Raw genomic sequence first — 23,099 nt, 5'->3', positions numbered from 1 at the left:
CTATGCAACTTACCATTTGCTGGGCAGGGTACCACGTTGCAGGAGCGGTAGATGGCCCTCTTGCCGGTGCAGTACCGGCCATTGTTTCTAGGAGCTGGGTTATTGCAGTGACGATAAGCAAACTGAACTCCTCCACCACAGGTACGGGAGCACTGTCCCCAAGGTCCCCAGGACCCCCAGTTACCATGGCTTGAAGCCTGAAATATACGTAACAGTGGGAGGTAAGGACATCATACATGTGTGAATAGAAGTGCTAAATCTCAAAGACACTGCTAGTGTTTCCCCCAATTGAAGGTGATTCCTTGGTCATTTTAATCAGGGATAACAGGTCTTAGGAGCCTTTTTTCTAGCAGAGTTAATTTCTGTCTTTTATCTGCACACTGATGACATCTCATTTGACACTGTGCATCCAAGGGCAATACTAGGCCTTGCTCTGCACAGCCACCTTCAGCCTGTTTCATGGAAGACAAACATGCACCAGAAGTAGTGTCTGCTGTCTCATGTACTGCTCTCTTCTCTTTGCTATTCCCACCAATAGGTGCCCTTAAACTAGATCCGGGGGATTCAGCTCCCAGGATATGTTCATAAGGATAATCTACGATTAATTAAATGCAGCTATTGTGATGCGTAGGTATTGCTCTCTATTACTGGCAAGAGACAGAGTTGTCAGATACAGCTTACAACTCTGCTAATTTGTCTCCCTAGGAAGAGTATTGCAACAAGTTACAGGTACTGTATGAAGAAGTAGTATATAATTCTTTAAAAAAGGGTGTTATAAGGTCTGTAGCTCGATTTGAGTAACTGTCATAGTTTGCAAATACCTTCACAAAGCTTTACAAGTCCATACCTCTTCTGTACTACCGTCCACCCATTAAATTTAGAAGTATCTGAACCGTGCAGCTGACAGTTCTCATGGGCCTGAGGACTCTTCAGATGCATAAAGTTGGTTGGAGGTACAAACTTTTCTGCTCCAGAAATTATATTCTGGATAAACTTCACTGATCTTTCTCTTCACTAGAGATAGGGCCCTACAGCCTTTCAGGTAACGGCTGTAAATTAAATTTACAGACTTAATTTACCTCACAGTCCATTGCTGAGAAGTCAGGAAGCTAAGAACAGGTCCTTAACAATCCTTCTGTATGTCCTGAGACCTCACTTACTGAATGGGTGAATCCTCTACTCTGAAGGGATGCTTCTAGTTTTCCAGGAATGAAGGCTTGCATAGTTCAAACATGCTTCCTGAAACTCAGCAGCATTTTTCTTATATCCCTCACCAGTAACACTCCAATTACATGCTAAAAAAAGAGGCAGTTCTCAATCTGACTTCCATAAAGTCCCTTTCACTCCCACAAAAATCAGTGCCTTTGAGGATCATGCCTTCTAGAATCCCCTAGGGTCATAGTTGGTAACTTACTGAGTAGTATTTCTTCTTGGTTTTGTCAACACATTTTCCCTGGAGGCAGATCCTTCCTTTTCCACATGGTGTTCCCTCCACAGCAGGCAGCTTCTTAGTCAGACATACCATCTGACCTTGGCGAACAACTGCACACCAGAGGCGCGAGCACACATCCATACCAGGACACACTGTGTATTCGTGTCCAAATGCCAGTTTGCACTGACGAATGGCATCGTAGGTTTGTCCAGGGAGCTCCTCGGGGCCCAGGATCTGCTTTCTTGGTTGGTCCAGCAAACAGTTACCTAACACAGCAAACCAACTTATTATTATTACTCCCTAGTTTTCTCTGCAGTGCTGCAAATCTGTCATTCAAGTTAGGCAGATTGATAATAACAGTGAACCTCATTTAAAGGATGCCAATGTGAGCAGTAAAGCTCTCTAAGGTATCATCAGGTTTTGAACAAGGACATACTATTGCAACTGTGTTCTCATTGAGCAGCACACCAGGTGTCAAGCTGTTTATTTCCAGTCTGAGGGTGTAAACGGGTTTTACTCAGGTGCCTTTGGCTTTTCATCCTGGTTTCCTTTATTTGAATTGACTGAACACATCCCACTCTACTTATCAACTTGTGATTTAAGGAATGATCAAGACTCATGCTAATGTACACAAAGCTGTCATTTGAATTTTGAGACAGAACATCAGAAATGGTAAAGCTTCTAAAGGAATGCCAGAAAAATCACAAAAATCAGACTTGTAGCCAATGAGGCACTTAAAAAAAAAAAAAAAAAAGAAGAAGAAGAAAAACCCCAACGGATCAAATTAAAAATATAAGCTGCATATCAAAACTTATGTTGGCGGTAAATCTGAATTGGGCTTGCCTTGTAAGGAATGGCACTTGGCTGCTTCTGGAATTAGTTTGAAGAGGGTTATCCATTTTATATAAAAATACATCAATAACAAAGAAAAGAAAAAATAGCATGAGCATAAAGAACTGAATACGTGTTTTGAGATATACTGCAGAGGTCAAGATTTGTCTGGCACACTAAAAATGGAAATTCACATTTAGGTTCTAGAAGATAGATTTTTTTTAAAAAACCCTTACTTCTTGATATGCAGAACTATTTATTCAGTGTAACCTCTTTTACACTTCATGAAAGGGATATGTGGTCTGGGGAATCTTTACTCATCCTTGGCCAAAATAACCACAGTTTACCTCACTTTGGAACCTACACCAGTGCTCTTCAGTTGGATCATGGATGAAAAAAGGCTATCTATAAAATCCTCACTATTCACACAAAAGTAGGATAGAATTTCAAGCCATGGTAATGAATTTAAACAAACCAAGTATTCTGCCTCTCAATGGCTTGTTTTTTCCCTCTAGAATACACACTTACTGCAGCTGTTCTTTTCTTCCTCTAAAGATTAAGGCCAATTAGCCAAATCAGCCAAGAATTCTTTCTGCATCACCACTTACTACCAAGAAACTCCCTGTCTTGTTAAACTTGTTCCATTTGCCCTTTGCTGACCCTGATTTACCCTAGCCTTATCTTTAATCTGGATTATGCTGACTTAAATGAAGACGTGTGCCAATGCTAACTGATGAGCTGATTGCCATGATATAAAGATAATTAAAAGTACCCTAGCATTCAAAGCCTGTTGTAGTGCAAAATATTAAAGCTGTGGTGAAGAGTGAGGAAGCACAGATTTTTTTTTCTGGGGTTTCTGAAAAGGACATCTTTGGCAAAGGTTGCTGTTAAAAATACACTCTTGTATACTCTTGTAAAAGCAAAGAACAGCAGAAGTCTTACTTCATAAACCTAGTGATGAGAGAGGAAGCTAGTACAGTGTTAGGGCAGTGCTAGGAACGCACTAACATGTCAACATTTAGTGGTATACAATACTATTATACATATACTGCAGTGTTTATCAAACTCCCAAGCACAACCATGATTCAGTATTTTAAAACATCATCATAACACAATTTTGCCATGACAGAAACTGCTGCCCACCACTGAGATCCACCATGACTGACATGACTGGAAATATAAATTTAGAGAAAAAAGAAAAAAAAAAGTCACATCCTTGCATACACTTGATTTCTGAATGATGTTAGTTAACACCTGTTTGAATATCTTTCACATGTGGATAACAAACAGATTTCAAAAGCTTACATGGCAAATATAGCATTTTTATCCCTTCAGAATAGAGAGGAATGAGATCCAAAGTTCTCCTTAATGGATACTGCTCTGAGGAAACATGTATAAGATCTATAAACCCAGGTGTTCCAGCTGATCTCACATGATAAATTCAAAACTGAAGAAAGACCCCTAAGGCTTTACCACAGGAAAAAAAAAAGTCTTTACACTTATAGATAGCAGCAGTGGTAATCTCTGTTTAGACAGGTTGCAATGAAGTGCAGGTGTTTTCACCATCAACTGGTCCAACCTCGTACTTGTAATGGTCAGAAAAGACAGTTAAAAAGCTGGAGAATGGTTTGCCCTGGGCCCTCCATCTCAGAGTGCAGAGAGGGCTTCAGTTCACTATATCACCTTGCAACATACATTGCATGTATATACTGCTATTTGCATTTATTGTCCTGAGTACCAAAGAACATCTGTGTGCCCTGGAATAGAGCACCATTGTTGTCTAATTACACTGGTAATTAAGCCATCTCATTATCTCTCCTCAATGTTATGTGCAATCTATCTTAGGAAAAAAAGGCAGAATAAGATCTGTGCAGGAAGCAGATAACCAGGATATAAATTAATTAAAATAGAAATAGTCTTTGTTTCAGGTTGCACAGAGCACCGAGCACTCTGACTAAGCGCAATAAATGGCAAGCAATCATCCGCAGCCTAGTGGCTGGCATGATAATAAAGGCAATTAGTACCTTAGGAGAGGGTTGGCTAAAAGCAGATGAAAATAAATGTCACTGTCTTCTGGACACTAACTCAGCCTTTTCTTCCTAAATGTCAAACTGCTGTCTGGGGTCATCTCATGAGTGTAAAACAAATGGCGATATCATGATGTTTATAGTTCTTTCAGTGGGCCTCGGGAGACAGGGAATCAGTACCTTGATCCTCCCCAGACCTCCTGGTTGACCTTGGGCAAGACATTTATATCGAGACCTATTTAGCTGACTTGAACTGTATCTAATGCTGGTATCTGCAATTCAGTCAGATGTCAGATGTTTCACTACTCAGGCAAATGAGTTTATGGTGTAATTCAGCACCACTAATGCAGTCAAACCATTTATGCTATTGATTAGACCCCTCTGCACTACAATGGCAACTTAAATATCCAGTTTAGGAGTAGCTACATATATAGTGAATACCCACATTTTATAAGATGAGTCTGTTCTGCAATAAGACATCTAAATCTATATGGGAAACTTACTTAAAGCTTTGATAAGACATTGACTGTTCTTTTGTAGCAGAATACTGTTCACAGAACCAAACTTCTGGACTTCATTCACATTTCATTACACTTAGCCATGAGGAGCAGCAGATGAAGCACTTTATTTATTTCCCCACACCAATGCTGCCATGCCCTGTTTGTCACAAAGCACAGTTCATAAGCTCATGCACATTCAGACCAAAAGCCCAGTGCAAACTGCTTATGCTGCCTATGAGACAATGGGAGACGCCTTTTGTTCCACATTTCTCAGGTAAGCTTCCCGTGACTTTGCAAAATCTGGTCACAAATGTCCTAAAAGAAAGCCTGGCATATGGATACCTGTATTCTTTTGTTGCAACTGCTGTTTTCTGCTTTCCTTATCTATCTATGCCTGCAGCACTGCTCAAAATTACACCTGAATGGTTAAGGTTTTTTCCCTCTGCCCAGCAGCACTTGAGAGAGTTAGGATTTTCTTCTTTGTATAGGAAGATTGTGGGGGAGCATCTTATTGAAAACAAAAAGAGAGGGAAAACATTGCAACTACACAATAGTACATCTGCCCCAGCTAAGGAGAAAAATGAGTGACCTAAAAAGCAGACACTTGCTTATTCTGAAGGAAACATGGCACGTTTGCACTGTATTAGCATCAGCCCAGAGCAGCATTGTGCTTTACTAGGATCCTGTGGTTTCTGGTACACTTTGCATACATTACAAATGGGAATTATGGAGCTATCGATTCATTTACTGACTGAAAGAGGAAAATAAAACCAGTAGAAGTTCCCTTCCCAAAATAACACGTCTTTTCAGCACAATAATTTGAAGAAACTGTAATTTCAACCACTGACTTCCATTTTTACTTCACAGATAGTGTTTATGTTCTGTTAAGGCAAACTTTTGATTTAAAATAAATAAATGAAAAAATATAAACTTCAACAGAAAATGAAGACTGTTACTGAGAAAAGGTCTCTGAAAGCCTGATATATCAAGAAAACAGATTCCCTAAACATTGTATATTTGAAATCACACCAATAGTATCAGTAATAAAGTTAACTGCCAGAGGACTATGGACCTCTATGATGAGAGGTTCAAATTTTCTGTGTATTATTTCATCATATCAGTAACTCTTTGAGACTACATACCTGAGTGATAACTCCTTGTGAGTATTAGAAAGGGCAATGTACCTAATGCATGTGTTAAAAGACTGACAGATCCTAAGCCCTTTACATGCAGCAAAGAATACATAACTCACAGGTGTCAGCAGCTGAGGACTGCTAAACTTCATGTATGGGAAAACAGCACTCATGCTGAACAAGGAGACCATAATGCAAATCTGAAGGCTCTGAAGCTCCTACCTACTTTTACTGAAAAAAACCTGGCAGAATTATATTCTTAGACCCGTTTTGTTACAGCCCCTCCTTACTTCCACATTGAGATTGGGTCCAGCTCATGGATAAGGGTCCAAATTTCAAGCATCCCCCTAGGTACGAACAAGGCAAAGGTGAATAGAGGGAGAAAGTCTCTCTTTCCTTTATTGTTGGAGAAACTAGGTAGCTGGATGCATAGTAAAGAGAAGAAGTCAGGTCACAAAAAAAAAAAGGGAAAAAAATTAGAACAATCCTTCTACTCATCTGCAGTAGGAGAGGAACAGAAGAGGCAAGGTAATTCAGAGTTCCTTATGCTCTCTAAGAAGTCAGTCATGGATGGCAAGGGAGGTTCCTTTTTTTTACACCAGTGAGCTGTACTGTACCTCAGTAATTAAATGCAAAAAGGAAGTTCTCTTCATGTGTGGAAACTAACTTGGTAATATTAAGTCAATGCCAGGGCAATATGGACCATAAAACAGGATAGTACAGATTAATGGATCTAATAAAACTGAGAGAAAAAAAAAGAAGTAGTTCTCCAATAGACAGAAACAGGAGAAAATATTTCAGAGAGCACTGAAATAGCCAACAAAATATTTAAATGCAAGAAAACCCTTTACATTCAGCAGACATACCATACTTTTTATCCATAAGCATTCTGGTTACCATAACAACTTGATCCATGCACTCCATTATGTCATTTTTATCTCAGCTTTTTGGAATTTGAATGGTTTGTTTAAGAACTGCAGTTGCTTTGGGAGCACAGTGAAGACTTTAAAATTCATTAAAGAGTGAAGACTATACTTTTTTTATTCCTAGATTTGGGAAATCAAAGTTTTGCACTTATTCTCCAAAGGGTAAATGACATATTTAACAAATACTAGTTACATGACTTGGAAGGTAAACTCCGGGGGCAGAAGTTTATCCTTTATCATACAGAACACAGAGGAGTCTTAATTCTTGCTTACAGCTCCTCTACATAAACATAATAAATATAACAGCATTATAAACACAGTAAATGTCATAAATGGTAACAAGAAGACACACGTTCTGCTCATATCTATAGTCTAACGCTCAGTAGGCCATATTGCTCATTTTAATTTCTGTGAGGAAAAAGCCACTTCCTTGTGTTCTCTGTTTACTCTCTGAGCTCATATCTGTGGCATTTGGGAAGCCAAGACTAATTTAATGCTTTTAAAAAAACCTCTCCATAATCCAAATCAAATTATTGCCATCACACATTCCATCAACTCTTTCTTTTCTCTTGCATTTGAACCATGCAAAGGGAGGGTGAGACTCTGCCAGCTTTTTAGACCTTTGCCTTGTTTTGCAACCACTTCCAAGGTAGTCCTGAATATGGACAAGGAATGAACAAGCTCGTATAAAACATTCTTATTTTAAAAATTATACACAGTAAAAACTAGCATGTAGCTGACAAAAAGTGTGATAATACATACCATGACCATCATCAAAAAATTCTGTTATGGTTGCTGAAGTGCATTTGGACCAGGGTTTTGAAGCATCGATGCTAGTCAGAATGGAGGACATCAGGCGCTTATCTTCCATGGAGCCAAAGTTCTCCTCACAAAATTTTGAGTCATCATGGGAAAGCCCAAGCAAGTGCCCTATAGAAATTAAACAAATAAACAAAATGTTTATGACTATCCATAACAGAGTTTGTCATCTGGAGCTCACAGTCAAGGTGAAATGAATTGTATGAGTCATTGTCAAATTTTGAACAGCCCAAAGCAGGCCACTTGAAACGTGGTATCTCTGCTTGAAGACAAAAAAGCTATGACAGTTTACACCATTACACATAGCAAGGAAGTCATACCATCAGCTGACATGTCACGAACTGTGCTAATTGAAACCTGATGAAGACTAAAGTGAACTGTACTCATTTATATTAGTCAACAATTTAGTTCTTACTGTTTTTCCAAATCATCTTCATCAATAAAGACTAATCCTTCACTCTGTAAAGATGTTCTGCAACTGCCTAGCAACTTGCTACAATACCTTTCTAAATGGACAAAAATGCTAGCATTTATGGAGCAACTAAACAAACTGTAGGTAAATTCTTAAAGCACACTCCTTGCTGAATGATCAAACAATCTGAATCATGTTTTCAAATAGTCTCTTCCTGTAGTGAGTCTTGTTTTGTCTGAGGGTGCTTTTTAATATAGTTTTTGTTAGGATTTTAGTTTTGTTGGTTTTTCTTTTTAAATATACATGGTATTGGATATTTATACTCCAGAACACCAAATAATGTGCACACAAAGCAGCACATGATGGAACTTGCAAAAATTCTTATTGTTCATGTGAGTTCAGTCCAGTGCTAGTTGTGTTCTTATAAGTGCGACAGCAAACCTTTTCTGTAGTTCAGTGATCCCCATCTTCTCTTGTCTCTGGGCAACAATAATAGATTGTGGGCAACACATTTTTTTCCCTCTGTAAACATCAGGTTTAGCTTTAATTTCCACGCCCACACTAGACTATTTCACAGTCAACTTAAACTTACTATCTGAGAGGTAGAAGACTGAATGGTAACCAAAGCTGTGAGAAGCTCAAGCCTGAACTTACCATTCACAGTCTTCAACCTAGGCCAGGAGATGAGTAATCAGACATCCAGGGCTAGACCTGGATTAAAGAGGTCTATTATTAAAGAGTGCTTTAATAATAAGGGCAAAGACCATCCATCAAAGCCACTCCACAGAAATAAACCTGATGCCCTCAAATAGCAGCTGGAGAGCCGCACTGTATTGTTCTGCAATAACCAAAAGCCTTCTACATACTATTGGTTTCATGTTTTGGTATAACTGCTGTAGACTAGCTGTCAGATGACACAAGTAGGGACACTGATCGCAGGATATCATATTCTGATATCCATAGTAATATGCATAGTATTAACAATAGTAATAACAATAATAATACCTACAATACAGGTTGGAAAAGAAGAAAATCAGCAAATTTTACCTATTTGCCTTGTTTTTATCTGCTTTGGGGGAGAAGCCAAGAGGAAAGAGACGGAGGCAGCACTCACTGTTGAGTTGTATCTGAGATTAGGAGAGTAGCTGTGTGACCAGAAGTCTGTGTTAAGACTGCAGCAGATCAGAAATCAGGGTTTCTGTCCTGTGAGAGAAACCAAGATATCATCTGGCAGCCTTTCTCCCAGTGATGCTGGGTTCCTTACCTAAGAATTGAGCTACAGGAAAAGAGACAAGAGGAACTTGACCTGTCACTTCTAGTCATACCAGCGCTCATTGAGAACAGCTTATTTGTCTTCTGTAGCTACTGACTCTCCACTGGAGGGGAGGCAGGAAGGAGAATGAAGAAAGCATTTATCTTTTTTTTCTTCCCCTGATTTGCACACATTTACCATCACCACTCAAATGCAGCTACTATTTGAATATAAGGCCCTGTAGTATTATAAATGTTAGTAAGAATTTATTCAAGGAACCTGGGTTAACACTGATTAGAGTTAATACTCCTTTCCCTGTTACTACTGTTGCTAATTGCTATTGCAAAAGTACATTGCTGCAAAAACATAATGAATCAAGCTGAAGGCAGGTCTAATTACTGCTATGTTTTATATGCAAAATTTGGGCTTATTTTTTTCTGATAGGTAAAACTACTTTCCCTTTGCAGTACTTGTTATATATGGGCCAGATAATGCTATTTTTATTCTGCACTGAGATGCAGCTGAACATCAGTACGTACATGTCAAGTTTCTATCTGATATAGCACTATATAAATACTTCTCTGAAAAGAAGAAAACTTCTTTGTTTTACTTAAGCCAAATCGTGCTGTTGAGCAAAATAATTCACTAGTAAGATTAAGATTTCAAGCAGACCTATTTCTTTGACAGAGTAACCAACTAATCAGTGCATCCCTTCTAACCTATAAAACAAATCTGGTCACAGGCTAAGTGTTTAATGAATCAGCAGACACTGTGGCAATGAGGACTACCTCTGGCTCTGCCAAAGTCTTAGACACCACCGAGAGTCTTCAGGAAACACAAAGATGATGTTATTTTTGGCTGCTGTTCTATACAAGGTTATCGCTATGCTTGTATTCGTGCTAATGTGCTGAACGGCAGCAGGTCACACCTCATGTCTGAGAACTAGGAGCAGAGCTGACAGGCTAATGAACCTCTACATGTGCCTAGTAGTAATATAACTAGAATCATTTTCTGCTGACATTAAATAACTCCTTGTAGCATGTTTCACCAGTGTTCTGATAACTTAAGAAAACATTAACTGGAGAGGGCTTTTAGCCCCATCCCCTAGCTGCTGTTGACATACCCCTGAACACGCAGCGCAGCTCCCCATTTAGATCAGGACCGCACACGCACTACTTTGCAGAGCTGTTCAGGACTTTCAGCCAGTTTCTTGTACTTCACTTGAATCTGTGCACTTGAATATGTATATACTACCAATCAATTATACAGGAATATTTGCAAAAAATTAGCCCAGCAAGCATGAAAACACTGTACTGGCTGACCTAAGTTTCACTTACAGCAACTTTCTCTGAGACCACTTGTATTCCTAAAGGTTGCAGGAAGAATGCTTTTGTATTTAATGTCCCAAGACTCCTCATATTTATAACACTGCAAGAAATTATTTCACTGTAGCATGCTTGTGAAATAAGGTAACGAGGTTCCGTCAGTGGAAAAGTACAATTTCTAAGGTACTAAACAGCTCTGGGTTAATAACAAAAGCTGAAGTTTTGTTCAAAAAGTTCATCTGAATAACACTGCATGGCACACAATGCATGTTCAGTGTTGGATATGAATAATAGTTGGGTGCAAACCAGTAATTTGAGAACTTAATTTTTCAGAATACTCAACATTTTATAGCACCATTCAGAACTACCCAGCGCTCTGTGATGTGAAGGATGCAGTCTTGTAGGGCAGAATCCAAGTTTCTTAACCTTAACACTCTCTGATACTGCACTGCAACACTCCACCCATTTATGATACAACATCACTCTCTACAGGAATCCCCTTCTTGCACAACCGTACTTCACCTTTCATAACTTTGTCCATCTTATGTGACATCCCACGTGAGCACATAATAAAAGACTGAATACAGTGCAGATGCACACAGGCCCTGTTAATGTTGATGCTTCTGAATGTGCATCTTGGACATCTCTTAAGTTTCTCTGCTACCTATGACATTCTTTTAACATTTTTTGTGTGTAGAAGTTCCTCATTGTGCCAACTTCATCAGACCCAGCTTCAGAAAGACTCCTTCGTCTTTTCTTTCCTTTCTTCATCTTTTTATTTTTCAGCTCCCACTCCTCCTGCAGTGCAATTTGTAAGCAACCTCAGCTTAGACTACTTACTGTCAGAGCAATGTCGTCGCACCACATCAAACTATGGAAATCCTACAGCTGGGCAATGCAAATGCCCCTGGAGCAGGCCAGGGAATATACTGAGATTTAGTTTGCTCCTGGCTCCCATGCCTAATATAATTTCCTTCCCTCTCTACTCTGAGAGATGTGCTGACTCTGCAGAGAATATCACTGCTAAGCTGCAGACTGAAGTTGTTCTTCTTCCTTTCTTGTTTCCTCCTCCATATAAAAAAGAAAGATATGAGAAAGCTTGCAGCCAAATTTCAAGCTCTTCACTTTGAGCAGAGAAACTGCAAATTTTTTCATAAAATTATTGCAAATTAGTCTCCCTCTCAGAAATGGCTGGACAGTCTCTGTGGAGAAGTTAATGTTAAATGTTCCGTTCAGTACAGAACATTTAATCCCAAATACTTTTGCAAAAGCACAGGAAACAAACAGGGTCATCTTCTGGAAAGTGTCAAGCTACTGGCTTCACCTTTAACAGAGTGCAGCATAACCTCTATACTTTATAATGGTAGAGTAAACTGAGGACATACCTCATGAACAGTGTCTACTTTGTTACATTAAATCACGCCATTGTTCTAATGCAAAGTTCTAACGAGAACTAGTTACTTGGCATACTTCAGCTTTTTGAGGAGGAGCTTCCCAAAGTATTTGTGAGTCTCTCTTGTTAGTTTTTAAATTTTCAAAAATAATTTAAATAATTATTGCAAGGAAAAAAGTAGTAAGTAGCGACAAATTTTAAAAATATGCAATTCTGATTGTCAGTATTTGAGCTTCTAAATTAGTTACAAGTGATGTTAGTGATGGTAATATTTGTTCATAGCATTAAAAATGTGGATTCTATCTGTCCATACTGATTTGTCAGTTAACGTTGTATGTACGCTTACAAACACTGCAAATGCAACTTTCAAAGAATTTTATGGAACTAAAATTCCTAACCATTATCACAACCTAAATCTCTCTCCATCCTATCTTTGCCTTTTAAGGCATTCTGACCAGACTTAAGCTAGATAGATGTATATGACAAACTTCCAATGACTCTTAAAACTGGTTTTGCCTTTCATTAAAAAGAATCAAAAATCAAAATATCAGAACAATCTGTAATCTCCAAATACTGCCTACAGAAATGAGAACAGAGTACTTCTACACCTGCACCATTTATCCTTTTACATCCAAGAACTAAAGAAGGGACATTTCCCTTTCTGTTTGAAAAGTCTACCTCTGCTCCCCATCCCTCACGTCCATGAACATGCTGGTAATACCACATATTGCTCAGGATGTAGGCTGGTTTCTGGCATTTACTGGTGAGGTGCTTCCTTTCACAAGCACCACTGTGAAAAAGTGACAGGTGATCCCTCAAGTGATCCTGTATGTAACCATAATTCCAGTGAAAGCTTTGGGCAAAAGCAAAGACTTAATAAACATGAATCTTATAATGAAGGCTTTTAAAAACTATGCCAATTTTAGCACCACAATGTTTTGTACTGCTATGAACTTCAAACCAGGCTGTTGAGAAAAGAAAAAAAAAAAGAATCCCAGCAGCTGTGTAAAATGATGACTGATTGAGAATGGGTTAGTAGATCATCTGATGTTTTCTACTTAATGAAGCATCTTACTGGTGTTGACAGTTCCCACTGAGTGAAAATGACATAACATAATTTTACCAGCAGGATGGTGTTTAGTTAAGTTATACTGTAGGAATGCACAAGATGGTAAAAGAAACAGATGGTGAGGAGGCATGGTTTACCCTTGTGCAAGTGAAGAGGAGCTAGCCTTCTTGTAAATTGGTTTCTTCTCAAATGGCAAAACGACCAACCAGCTAAATGGACTGACAGCCTTTCCTCACTGCCTTCCTTCTCCCCATGAGGTGAGACAAAGTGTGACTACACCAGTAAACTGCTGACAGCAGTATGAAAGCAAACTGCAGATTTTGGACCCTAGTATATTTTGTAACATCAATCTGCAAGTGACTCTTGGCACAGCTCAATCTGTTTTGATCCTGAAGCAAGAAATCAACAGCAGTTATCAGCCCCTGGATCCCCATTAACCTGGGATAAGGTGAACAAGAAATAATATCCCCAATGGGTTCAAAAAGAATTCCTACATCTTGTAGGAATGGAGTATATATTCCTAAAATAAGATGGGAATACTCAAAAGCAATTATGACAACTCAGCTAAAACTTACATCCTCTCTAAGTATCAGAAGACAAAATGCTTTGCAGGTAAATCAGGAGCACATGAGAGCTATGTTGGATGTATGGTGAAGCACATTGCACTGCAGCTATTTTCTTCCCAGGAGTGCTGGGAAGCAAAACAGAAGTTTGCATATTTCTGCATTTCCTTAAAATATGTTGCCAGACTATCTGTAGAGGTTCTCTGCATCAACAGCATGCAATAATTACTCTAATCTCATTTGTTTTCCACTAGTATCTCAAGTATAGAAATAAAGAAAACAAAAAGCACTCATAATGTACAGCAAGTAAAACCCAGCTTTTGCTAAAACACAAATCATAGCAGCTCTTTTTTTCTGGAAAAAAACCCCAACCTTGTTTATGGACATCCGCAGATCTCTACTGCTTGAACTGAACAGCATGTCAAAGTACAGCTCTTGCATTTGACCACAGCTCTAAATTTGACCACAGGACACATGCAAAGTGACACAGCATGCTAAAAAATGCTGCAGACATTGTAATGAGTTTTCTGAGAAAAGCTCAGCTCTGATGAAGCATGTTTTTCAGTTAGGTCATGCCTTTCACCTAATTTTCAGTGGGAATGACTGGGGTACAAAAGAAGGTCAAGTGATTTGCCCAAGGTTACCCAGTGAGTCACTGGCTCTCATGGGATCAGGATTCAGGAAGCTCCTGGCTCCACATTCCCTGGTCTAATCACCAGCCCATACCTTCTGCATGAGCTTCTCGCTCTCTCCATTGCTAAAAAAGGATTGCGTGTGGTAACTCTTTTAAAATAAAACAATTTATTTCTGCATGTATTGTTTTTCTGATTTGTGCCAGTACCTGGCTCCTTGTTAAGGACTGCATACTGATATAACTCAGAAATCCTCTTGCAGTTACGGGAATTTTGCATAAAAAATGATGGATCTAAGCAATAATGATTAATAAAGTTGTTTTCTTATAAAACAGAAGTATTTTGAATTACACAAGCTTACAAAAAACATGCATAGAATGTAAAACTGGATATTCCTCTTTCTTCATACTTGAACTTTCCTTCCAATTTTCTTTTCTTTGACTGCTATCCATCACTTATGGAAGAAAAAAAGAAAAAAAAAATCACACGCTCTTTTAAATCTCCAGCCCAGAGGCAGTTTTAAATATTTCTGGCTTAAAAGAGTTCTTCAGACTGAATGAAACAATAGTCTTAAGTGTAGCTTCTTTTCAGGAGCAGACATAAAAAAACCCCCACAATCAGACATTCATACACCAGTCCTGCAGACTTTACACAAAACAAACTTCTGCTGAAATGGCTTGTTGTAACAGAATTCTGTGGGAGATCACAGGTACATCAGCCGTCAAACAGACAATTTGCAGGCTAGACTCTGTCCAGGAAATATGGACTAGGCAATCAGAAAACACTATGTCCACACAGACTCAAATAATAGCTAAAAAGATGTGGTCCACACTACATGACTATCCTAATTAACGGGGCATGTAGAAGATGAATATTAATTTTAATGAAAAAGTGAGACAAGGTGACACCCATTGCACATCTGACCAACTCATTGTAACTTGCAAAGAACATAATTCATGGTAGCTCGTGGTAAATGAATGAACTCTGAGAGAATAAGTAGTGCAAGAATGTAAAAAATGCATTGCCTGCTGCCTCTTTATTGTGTGATTCTGCCTTCCTCTCTGTCCTTGAAGTACTTCCCACACAAAAGCTACATATGGGTAGTATTTACCTGCCAAGGAGGAAAGCAATCCCTACTTTCCCCTGCCATCTGGTAGACTGTGGGTTGAGGCACACACAGCCGAAGTGGACTTCTATTAGAATCACAGAATCATTTAGGTTGGAAAAGACCCTTAAGATCGTTGAGTTCAACCTTTAAGCTAATACTGCCAAGTCCACCACTAAACCATGTCCCTAAAATATTTTTTTTACAATGATTGTCCTGAAACATTAGGCAAAACCCAGTTTCATTCTCAATTCCCTTATGGTTGCAGATATTGATATTTCACTTTTTATATTTGGCTTTACGTTATGATGTGTCAGGATCTGCAGCTTTTCAAGTACAGCGCTTGTTTAATCTGATTCTTCATGACGTTATATGTACACAAAGATCAGCACAACTCCAGAAAAACTCTGAAAACTCAGGCAATGTGAGTGCTGTGTCTGAGTCACTTCCTGAAATCTCTGGTTGACAACTTGGTCTTCCACCTCCTCACTTCTCTGTCAGAATCACTTCACAGACACCAAAAAGGCAAGACTCCCATCTACTCAGACTTAAAAAGTGGTAGATAGAGAAAAGATCAAGCATATTTAGAACCTCAGGATTCAATTTTTCTACATCATATCAATTTCCCCCTTCCATCTCTCCACTTTTTCATATAAATTGTCACAGCTTCACTAAAAAAGGTTTGTTTTAAGCACCATGTGTGCTGCAGGTAGAACAATTATATATTACGTATAACATTATAAGTTAATCAAAATATTGTTGGGCAAGAACTTTTACCCAAAATTTTAACCAGCAACCTCTTGTACAGCTGATGTTTGTGTTTTGAAGCATCAGTTAAACTTTCTGCCCAAGCCTTCACCTCTTGTGAAGGCTTAGTTTTGAGTGCCCACCTTTTCTCTTAACCAAAGGGAATATGTTCATAAGGGCTTAATTCAAGAGCTTTTGAAAGAAGTTTAGAGACAACCTTGAAAAAGGTTCAAAGAGAAGGAATCAAGCAATTTTCCTGATGTATGTCATCAGAGAAGACTTGGATGAGTGTACTCTCTCTCTCGTTGTTGTTTTAAGAAAGCAAATCTGCCTAATTATGATTACCTGGATATTTGCCTGAACTTCATCTGTCATGAAAGAAACATAATATGAAAGTCAGACAATCTTTACCATTTTTTCATGTGCCTAGGAGATTCTGTGCCCTTGGCAATGTATCCCCCTTGAAATGAAAGGCTACAAAGGATTTGTACTTGTCAAGTCTGGAGCTTGTCTTTATCTGCTTTATCTTGACAGCCTTGAAATCAAAGGGCTACATGCTCAGCAGTGGAAAAGAAAAGATGACTGTATTTAGTTACTTTGTATACAAAATGAGCACATGGTAAAATATGGAACGAGTATCTTTTGACTCTTCTATGTACATCAAAAGTAAGACAACCATTTAAATATTATATACATTGTTCTTGGTTGCAGCTGATTCTGAAGTGAGAATCATATGTTTTTCTATAAAGGTCACACAGGTTAGAAATGGTGGACATGGCCCACTTTCTACAGAGGCCTACAACTGAAATACAGGCTCAGGCTCTGAATAAATACTTTTAATCTACTCAGAATTCAGCAAAATGGTATTTTGATATATTTCAGTGAACCACCTGAGTAGGGACTCCAGGAGTGACACCTCACTTCTAAAATGGTTTCTCTACATAAAATTATGCTCTCTAATAAAGCACTACACTTTGCTAACAGCACTTGCGATATTTTTGTCCTCAGTGATGGCAGATGCCACAGAATGATGGCATGCTGAAAAAGATTTGGTATTAAACACATTATTTTCTAGTTTTAGTTTCTGTATAGTTCCTTGATTTTAGGTGTTACACAGCATAGCTGTGGAGGAAGTTATAACTTCACATAACCACAGAAAATGAGGCTGAGAGACATGGAAAAGCCATCTTGTGCATCCGTCCACCCTAGGGTAGGATCAGCATCCCCAAAGCCACAGCTGTTTTAGCCAGCCAGCTCCTGCGAACCTCCAGTAATGGAGATTTCACAGCCTCCCTAAGCAATTAATTCCTGCCCTTAACTGTCCTTCTGGTTGGATGATTTTGGCTAATGCTTAAAGTAAATCTCCCTTGCTGCAATTTAAGGCCATTATCCCTTGCACTGTCCCAGGTGGACACGGAGAATGATTTATTACGTAAATTTTTGCAATAATTTTTTAAATATATTTAAAGACTGCTTTTATGTGCCCCCTTGGCCTTCCCTTCTATAAAGTCATATGTAAAAGATAAAAGAAAACTAATGAACAGAGGTTTAATTAGTTCCATGTAACAATTTTAAAGCTGTATTCTAAAAATAAAATACTTGGAAAGAACATCAGTAAACCATATTACTCAGGAGGATAGAAGGATTAATAGCATGCCAGCATGGTTGCACGACAGAGAAACAGGAACTTTGCAAGAGGTCAAATTAACATTGCCACTGAGCAAAAAGGCAGTGCTTTCTCTGTATCTCATCTTAAAAAAAAAAAAAAAAAAAAGAAAAAAGAAAAAAAGTTCTTCAAGATCGATGGAAAAAATAAAGATACATATAATTTTATTAGACCCATGTAACTCCCACTGAACTAAACTGGACCTTTGTCTGTTTAAAGACTGCAGGAAGGATGCTTTTGTATTTAAGGACTAGATCGAAACTCAAGAGACAAGTTTAATCCTTGGATTTCCTTGAGACTTCCTTTGTGATTTTGGGATATTACCTACTGATAAAACCTTGAACTCTTCTCATTTTGTTTTTGTAGATGACAAACCCTATTGGGATATTACCTACTGATAAAACCTTGAACATTTTGTTTTTGTAGATGACAAACCCTTTAGGATGGCGGGCTGTCTGTACTGAAGCATGTGGGACTCCAGCACAGGAGGAGCCAAAGTCAGCAGAAACTTTTGACTGAAACTGCATCACAAAATGCAACATCAGGCTACTAAGTAAGGAATTGTAACGTACTGGATATATCCCAGCGCAGGAGATGTTAAATGTAACTTCAAACTGATTGACTGTGTCTGTTGGTGATATTAGATCATGCTTATCTTCATGGGATGCAGAGGGTGGCTTATAATTCAACTCTGAAAAAGCAAAAAAAATCTCCAACTCAAAAGTCCAGAGTGTTAGAGTGAGAATCTAGTTATTTTTGTTTCCTGATGGTTATTTTAATAAGGGATATATGGAGAAGCAATATGCTAGTGCTGACCAATGAAAAACATTAAATAAATGTTGAGATTATGAGCAACCATAGGTTCTTTAATGTTTTTCTCCAGATGTCTTTGTGAAGCAGGGAAGTGCACGAAATAAGGAAACATCATTTTTTTACAGAAAATGGGCTGATGATAACAGAGACTTGGAGAACGTCTACATACTGTGCCTAAGCTAGCCCAGATATCCCTGCAAAGCTATGGAGGCACAGCTGAAGGAGTTACTTCAAGTCAAAAAAGATGTCTATAAGGCATAATGTGGAGCTGAGCTGATGATTTCAGGCAAGAACCCAGAAGAGTATTTTTGTGACAGCAAAACTACTGCTTTCCAAACTGATAGCAGCATGTCCCCTGCTAGAAAATAAGCATATATGGATTTACCATTAGTGGCTGGATGTCTTGACAGGCTATGATTTAAAAATAACATTTATGCTATTAGCACTGCTTCCCTTTATTCTGAAGAGAAACTGGATTATTACATTCAAAGTTACAAGGTTCCTTCCTGATTTTTGTTGCATTATCTGCATTTTCTCCATTTGATATTGGAGACAAATTATTCCTGATTTTCCTACATACAAGTAGGACAAGATTCAGATCCTACCTTGTCAATCGTTACATACAGATCTCAATTTCTTACTGTCATCTAATCCATTATACTAAGAATTTGGTTGCATCTATTTCTTTCTGTCCTCTCTTTTACAGCTCTCTGGAGATTTTGCCTGTTATTGCTGCTCATTAATACTCTGTCCCTCAAAAAACCACTGGTCAAAATTGATCTGTTTTATCCAAAAGAAATAAAATAAACATTTAACATATAATGCAGTAGAAACTCTGGCAACAGAAGCAGCAGGCTTTATTCTGTAGCAGGATGCTTTTTGGCTTCCTGTGCACGTATCCAACCTGAGCCCCTGGGCTATGCATCACTCTGGTTGGTTGAGCTGCAATTCCATTTACTTTGGTTGCCTTCCAGAGAAAGAATATGATCTTCAAAAATACTCTTGGTTCCTTCAGAGAGGAAACAAGAGCACTCAGATCCCCTTGAAGTCAAAGTGAGGACACACAGCCATTCTCCGGATCAAGTCCATGTTAATGATGGTGCATCTGCTACACACATGCAGCAGGGTTATTTAAAGAACAGAACACGATGACTCTGATTTGCTCAGAGGCTTACCTTGCTCTTCCTACTGACAAAAAGGAGCATTTTAGGCTTAGAGCCCTTAGCATCCCATCTGTCTTGCAGGGGATCTCCTACGTTGACAGGTGGATTCCACCAAATAACTAAGCTGCTGTAAAATTAAAGCTACACCACAGGACAGGGGGAACTTTAAGACTTCTGAATTGTAGGAAGAAATCTGTTCTCCAAATAAAATAAAGTAAGGTTTCCCCAAAAATGCTTAACTAAAGGCTATCCGTGCCACACTTTTATTTTTCATCTTTCTTTGACCTACAATTTAATATAAGTACTCAAGCAATTTTAGCTGTGCTTTCTTCTCAACTTCTCCCACTTTAGGCCACACACACAAAGATCATTCTGTGACTTGACACCCCTCCTTTCAAAAAATCTTACAGTGAGGAGAAAAAAAAAGTAATGTTATTTTAAATAACCTCAAACTAGCGTTTTTTGTCCATTAGGGTACTTATTTATTCATTTCAATTCATGCCTTTTTTACATTGAAAATTATAGCTTTTATGGATTCCTGTAAATGTCTAGGTATGAAAATGGCTCTTTTTCAAAAATGTGCTTCTAGGTCACTAAAAAATAATTCACTTCTGTTTACATTTTCTCTGCATGGAATTCAAAGTAATAATATGTATATTTACTGCTCATCCCTATCTTTATTGATCTACATTACTTCATTTTTGATCTATCTAATCATGTATTTATTGCTGATAAAATGGTAGTCACATTACTCACCTCTTCATTCATCAGATACATCAACACTGGCATCACAAGAAGGTTCCTCATGCAACCTCACCAATGCCCACTAGCCTTGAGCAGTAAGCACCACTTCTGGATGAAAGAAGATATAAGCAGTCCCTCTAGCAGACTAGCCTTTGAGTGACTGACTAAGTTTGCCAATTTATCTCCTTGTCCCCGTTCTAGACCAGGTTTGTGATGGGCTATTAGCTTCACAGCATCCAGGTCTGATGCCACTAAACTCATCTAATGTGAAGTTGCATTTAATGTATTGCTGTACTTATCTCCAAATGCTCTAAATTAGTGATTTCAGAGGGCTTTTTCTTTTACAATTATATTATTGTTTATTAAAATAAAATTTCTGATTTGGTGACTCATTCTGCCACAACACTCTATGTTTTCATGAAACACATGATCCCCTTCTAGCCACTACTGATTTAATTTCTTTGTGGTACCACAAGAGCAGTAAGGTTAGGTTCACTAATAGCGGAAGGGTCAGGTCACTGACATACCAAGCAGCTGCTTTTTCATTCTTTGTGACCTCTGGTTGCTGAGCCAGGTATATATAAGGCACACAACTCTCAGGTTCTACCTGCTAACTGCTTGAAAATTGAACTACTGCAGTGATACTACCAAAGCAAACTTTACTTTGGTTTGGCATGAGGTACAAGGCAATTCAGAAATTGGCTTTCTTGCAAAGTTCTCCTTTCCTTGTTATTTCCTTCCAAGAATGTTAAAAAAAAAAGTTCTTCACTTTTAAATTGCTATTCACTCAACAAAGTGAACAGCCCTCATATCAAATGTATTTCCAGTGAACACAGCTCACAAAACATTAAAAATTAAAAATAATCAAGATGGCAGCAGTGTCTCTCAAGGAATATATTGACAGACATAATGTTCCAGAATATAAACTTTCTTCTGTCACTAATTCTATCTTAAATCCTCTGAAGGGCATATGTAAGGCTTCTACACTAAACTGCTGTCCACTGAGGTGGAAACTGAAACAAGTTAAACAGTTTTTTGATGAAACATTTATCACCTAAATACTATTTCACTTATTTCAGGATTCAGATTAGTACTATATTTTGCCATAAAGATGGAATTTCCATCCACTCAGAAAAACATTAGAATTCTGTTTTTTTCCACAAAAGCCTTCTCTGCAGGTAATATATTGTCCCAAGAAAAAGTTTCATAACAGCAGAGCAGGCAAGTAGTTCAACAAGGTGAGTTATTTTCCAATGTGTACACACTAAATGCATGGAAATTACAGTAGATGGGACAAATGCTTTCTCAGGAGGAACACGTATTGACATCTTTGGACAGTAGCAACAGCCTTTGAATTTTCACTTCAACTACTGCTTAGAAACGACACTGTCGGAAAGGAAACGCCTACTGTGCACCTTCACTTGCCTTCTGATCCCTTATTAGTTAACCCTGAAGTGCATATATATACAGTCTTAATCCCCAAGTGAGTATCTGGGCCAGGGGAAATCTGGAATTAATTGCGAAGTGTTTTGGTTACTAATGCAGCTGTTACAAGTGTTTGATTTGGCAAGCGAACAGAAAAGGCACTGCATACCAATTTCGTGAGCCACTGTAAAAGCTGCATGGAGGCCATCATCTTCAATCACTGCACAGCTGCGCTCAGGAGAGCATATGGTCCCAACGTCTGCCATTCCCAGAGTATCACATGAATGATGCCCACATAAATCCTGCCCAGGAAGGGAAAAAAACAAAAAAAAAAGTTAAAATAATTTTTTACACCCATAGGTAACTACAGGTGAAAGTCACCAGCCCTTTGCAAACAGCAGAACCTGGATAAAAATATCAATATAAGCTTCCATCTAAAAAAAGTCAATGCAGTAAAGTTAGTGGGAATATTTTCATTGACTTCAACGGGATTTGTATACATTCTGTAATTAATTATTGTTATTTAAATTTCTATTTCTGCAATGCATACAAAGGCTCAAACTTGCATTGAGTTAGGTACTCAAAATACATGCTGTAGAAGCATTTCTTCAGTGACAATCAAAATAGAAGAAATATTCTCTTTATTTAGAGAAGGTGAACCAAGGTGCAAAAAGCTTCAGATTCCCAATCAGTCCTTGAACCAGAGATCACCTTTCTTGTCAAAAGGCAAGTCTTGCACTTAAAAGAAATGAGATTGATATATATTAAACCTCATGTCACAACTGTCAAATAGTACAATGTTTAATAATGTACTACCCAATATACCAAGTATTTAAGCAATTCCCAGAGGTTGCTTAAAGAGTCAGTGATATGATAGAGTATAAAATGCCTAGTCTTACTAGTGTAACAACTTGATCACACGCTTCCTACTTGTAGATAGGGGTTGTCTCCAAAAACCATGCAGGTAGCATCAGGATTTTTCTTTCCATTCCAGGGTGATAATGGTAATGGTAATGGTAATGGTAATGGTAACGGTAACGGTAACGATAACGATAACGATAACGATAATGATAATGAAGAAGGCAGCTTTGGTCAGTGTATTGGGTTTGCGTGGCAAGGTTT

General features: G+C 38.3%; 1 protein-coding gene across 1 annotated transcript in view; it reads right to left on the bottom strand.

The window, feature by feature from the left end:
* Positions 1–22,937, bottom strand: part of ADAMTS5 (ADAM metallopeptidase with thrombospondin type 1 motif 5) — a 28,717-nt gene extending 5,780 nt beyond the window's left edge. The window contains exons 1-5 of the mRNA XM_010173110.1: positions 22,908–22,937; positions 22,147–22,279; positions 7,612–7,779; positions 1,415–1,698; positions 14–197 (exon numbers count right to left, since the gene is read on the bottom strand). Of these exons, the coding sequence (XP_010171412.1) occupies positions 14–197; positions 1,415–1,698; positions 7,612–7,779; positions 22,147–22,279; positions 22,908–22,937 (799 nt within the window). The remainder of the gene's footprint in view (positions 1–13; positions 198–1,414; positions 1,699–7,611; positions 7,780–22,146; positions 22,280–22,907) is intronic.
* Positions 22,938–23,099: the final 162 nt, after the last annotated feature.

The sequence above is a fragment of the Antrostomus carolinensis genome, unplaced genomic scaffold, assembly GCF_000700745.2.
Source record: "Antrostomus carolinensis isolate BGI_N321 unplaced genomic scaffold, ASM70074v2 scaffold15488, whole genome shotgun sequence".
NCBI lineage: Eukaryota > Metazoa > Chordata > Aves > Caprimulgiformes > Caprimulgidae > Antrostomus > Antrostomus carolinensis.
The sequence above is the reverse complement of the archived record's forward strand: the minus strand, read 5'-3'. Positions and strand labels throughout refer to the sequence as shown.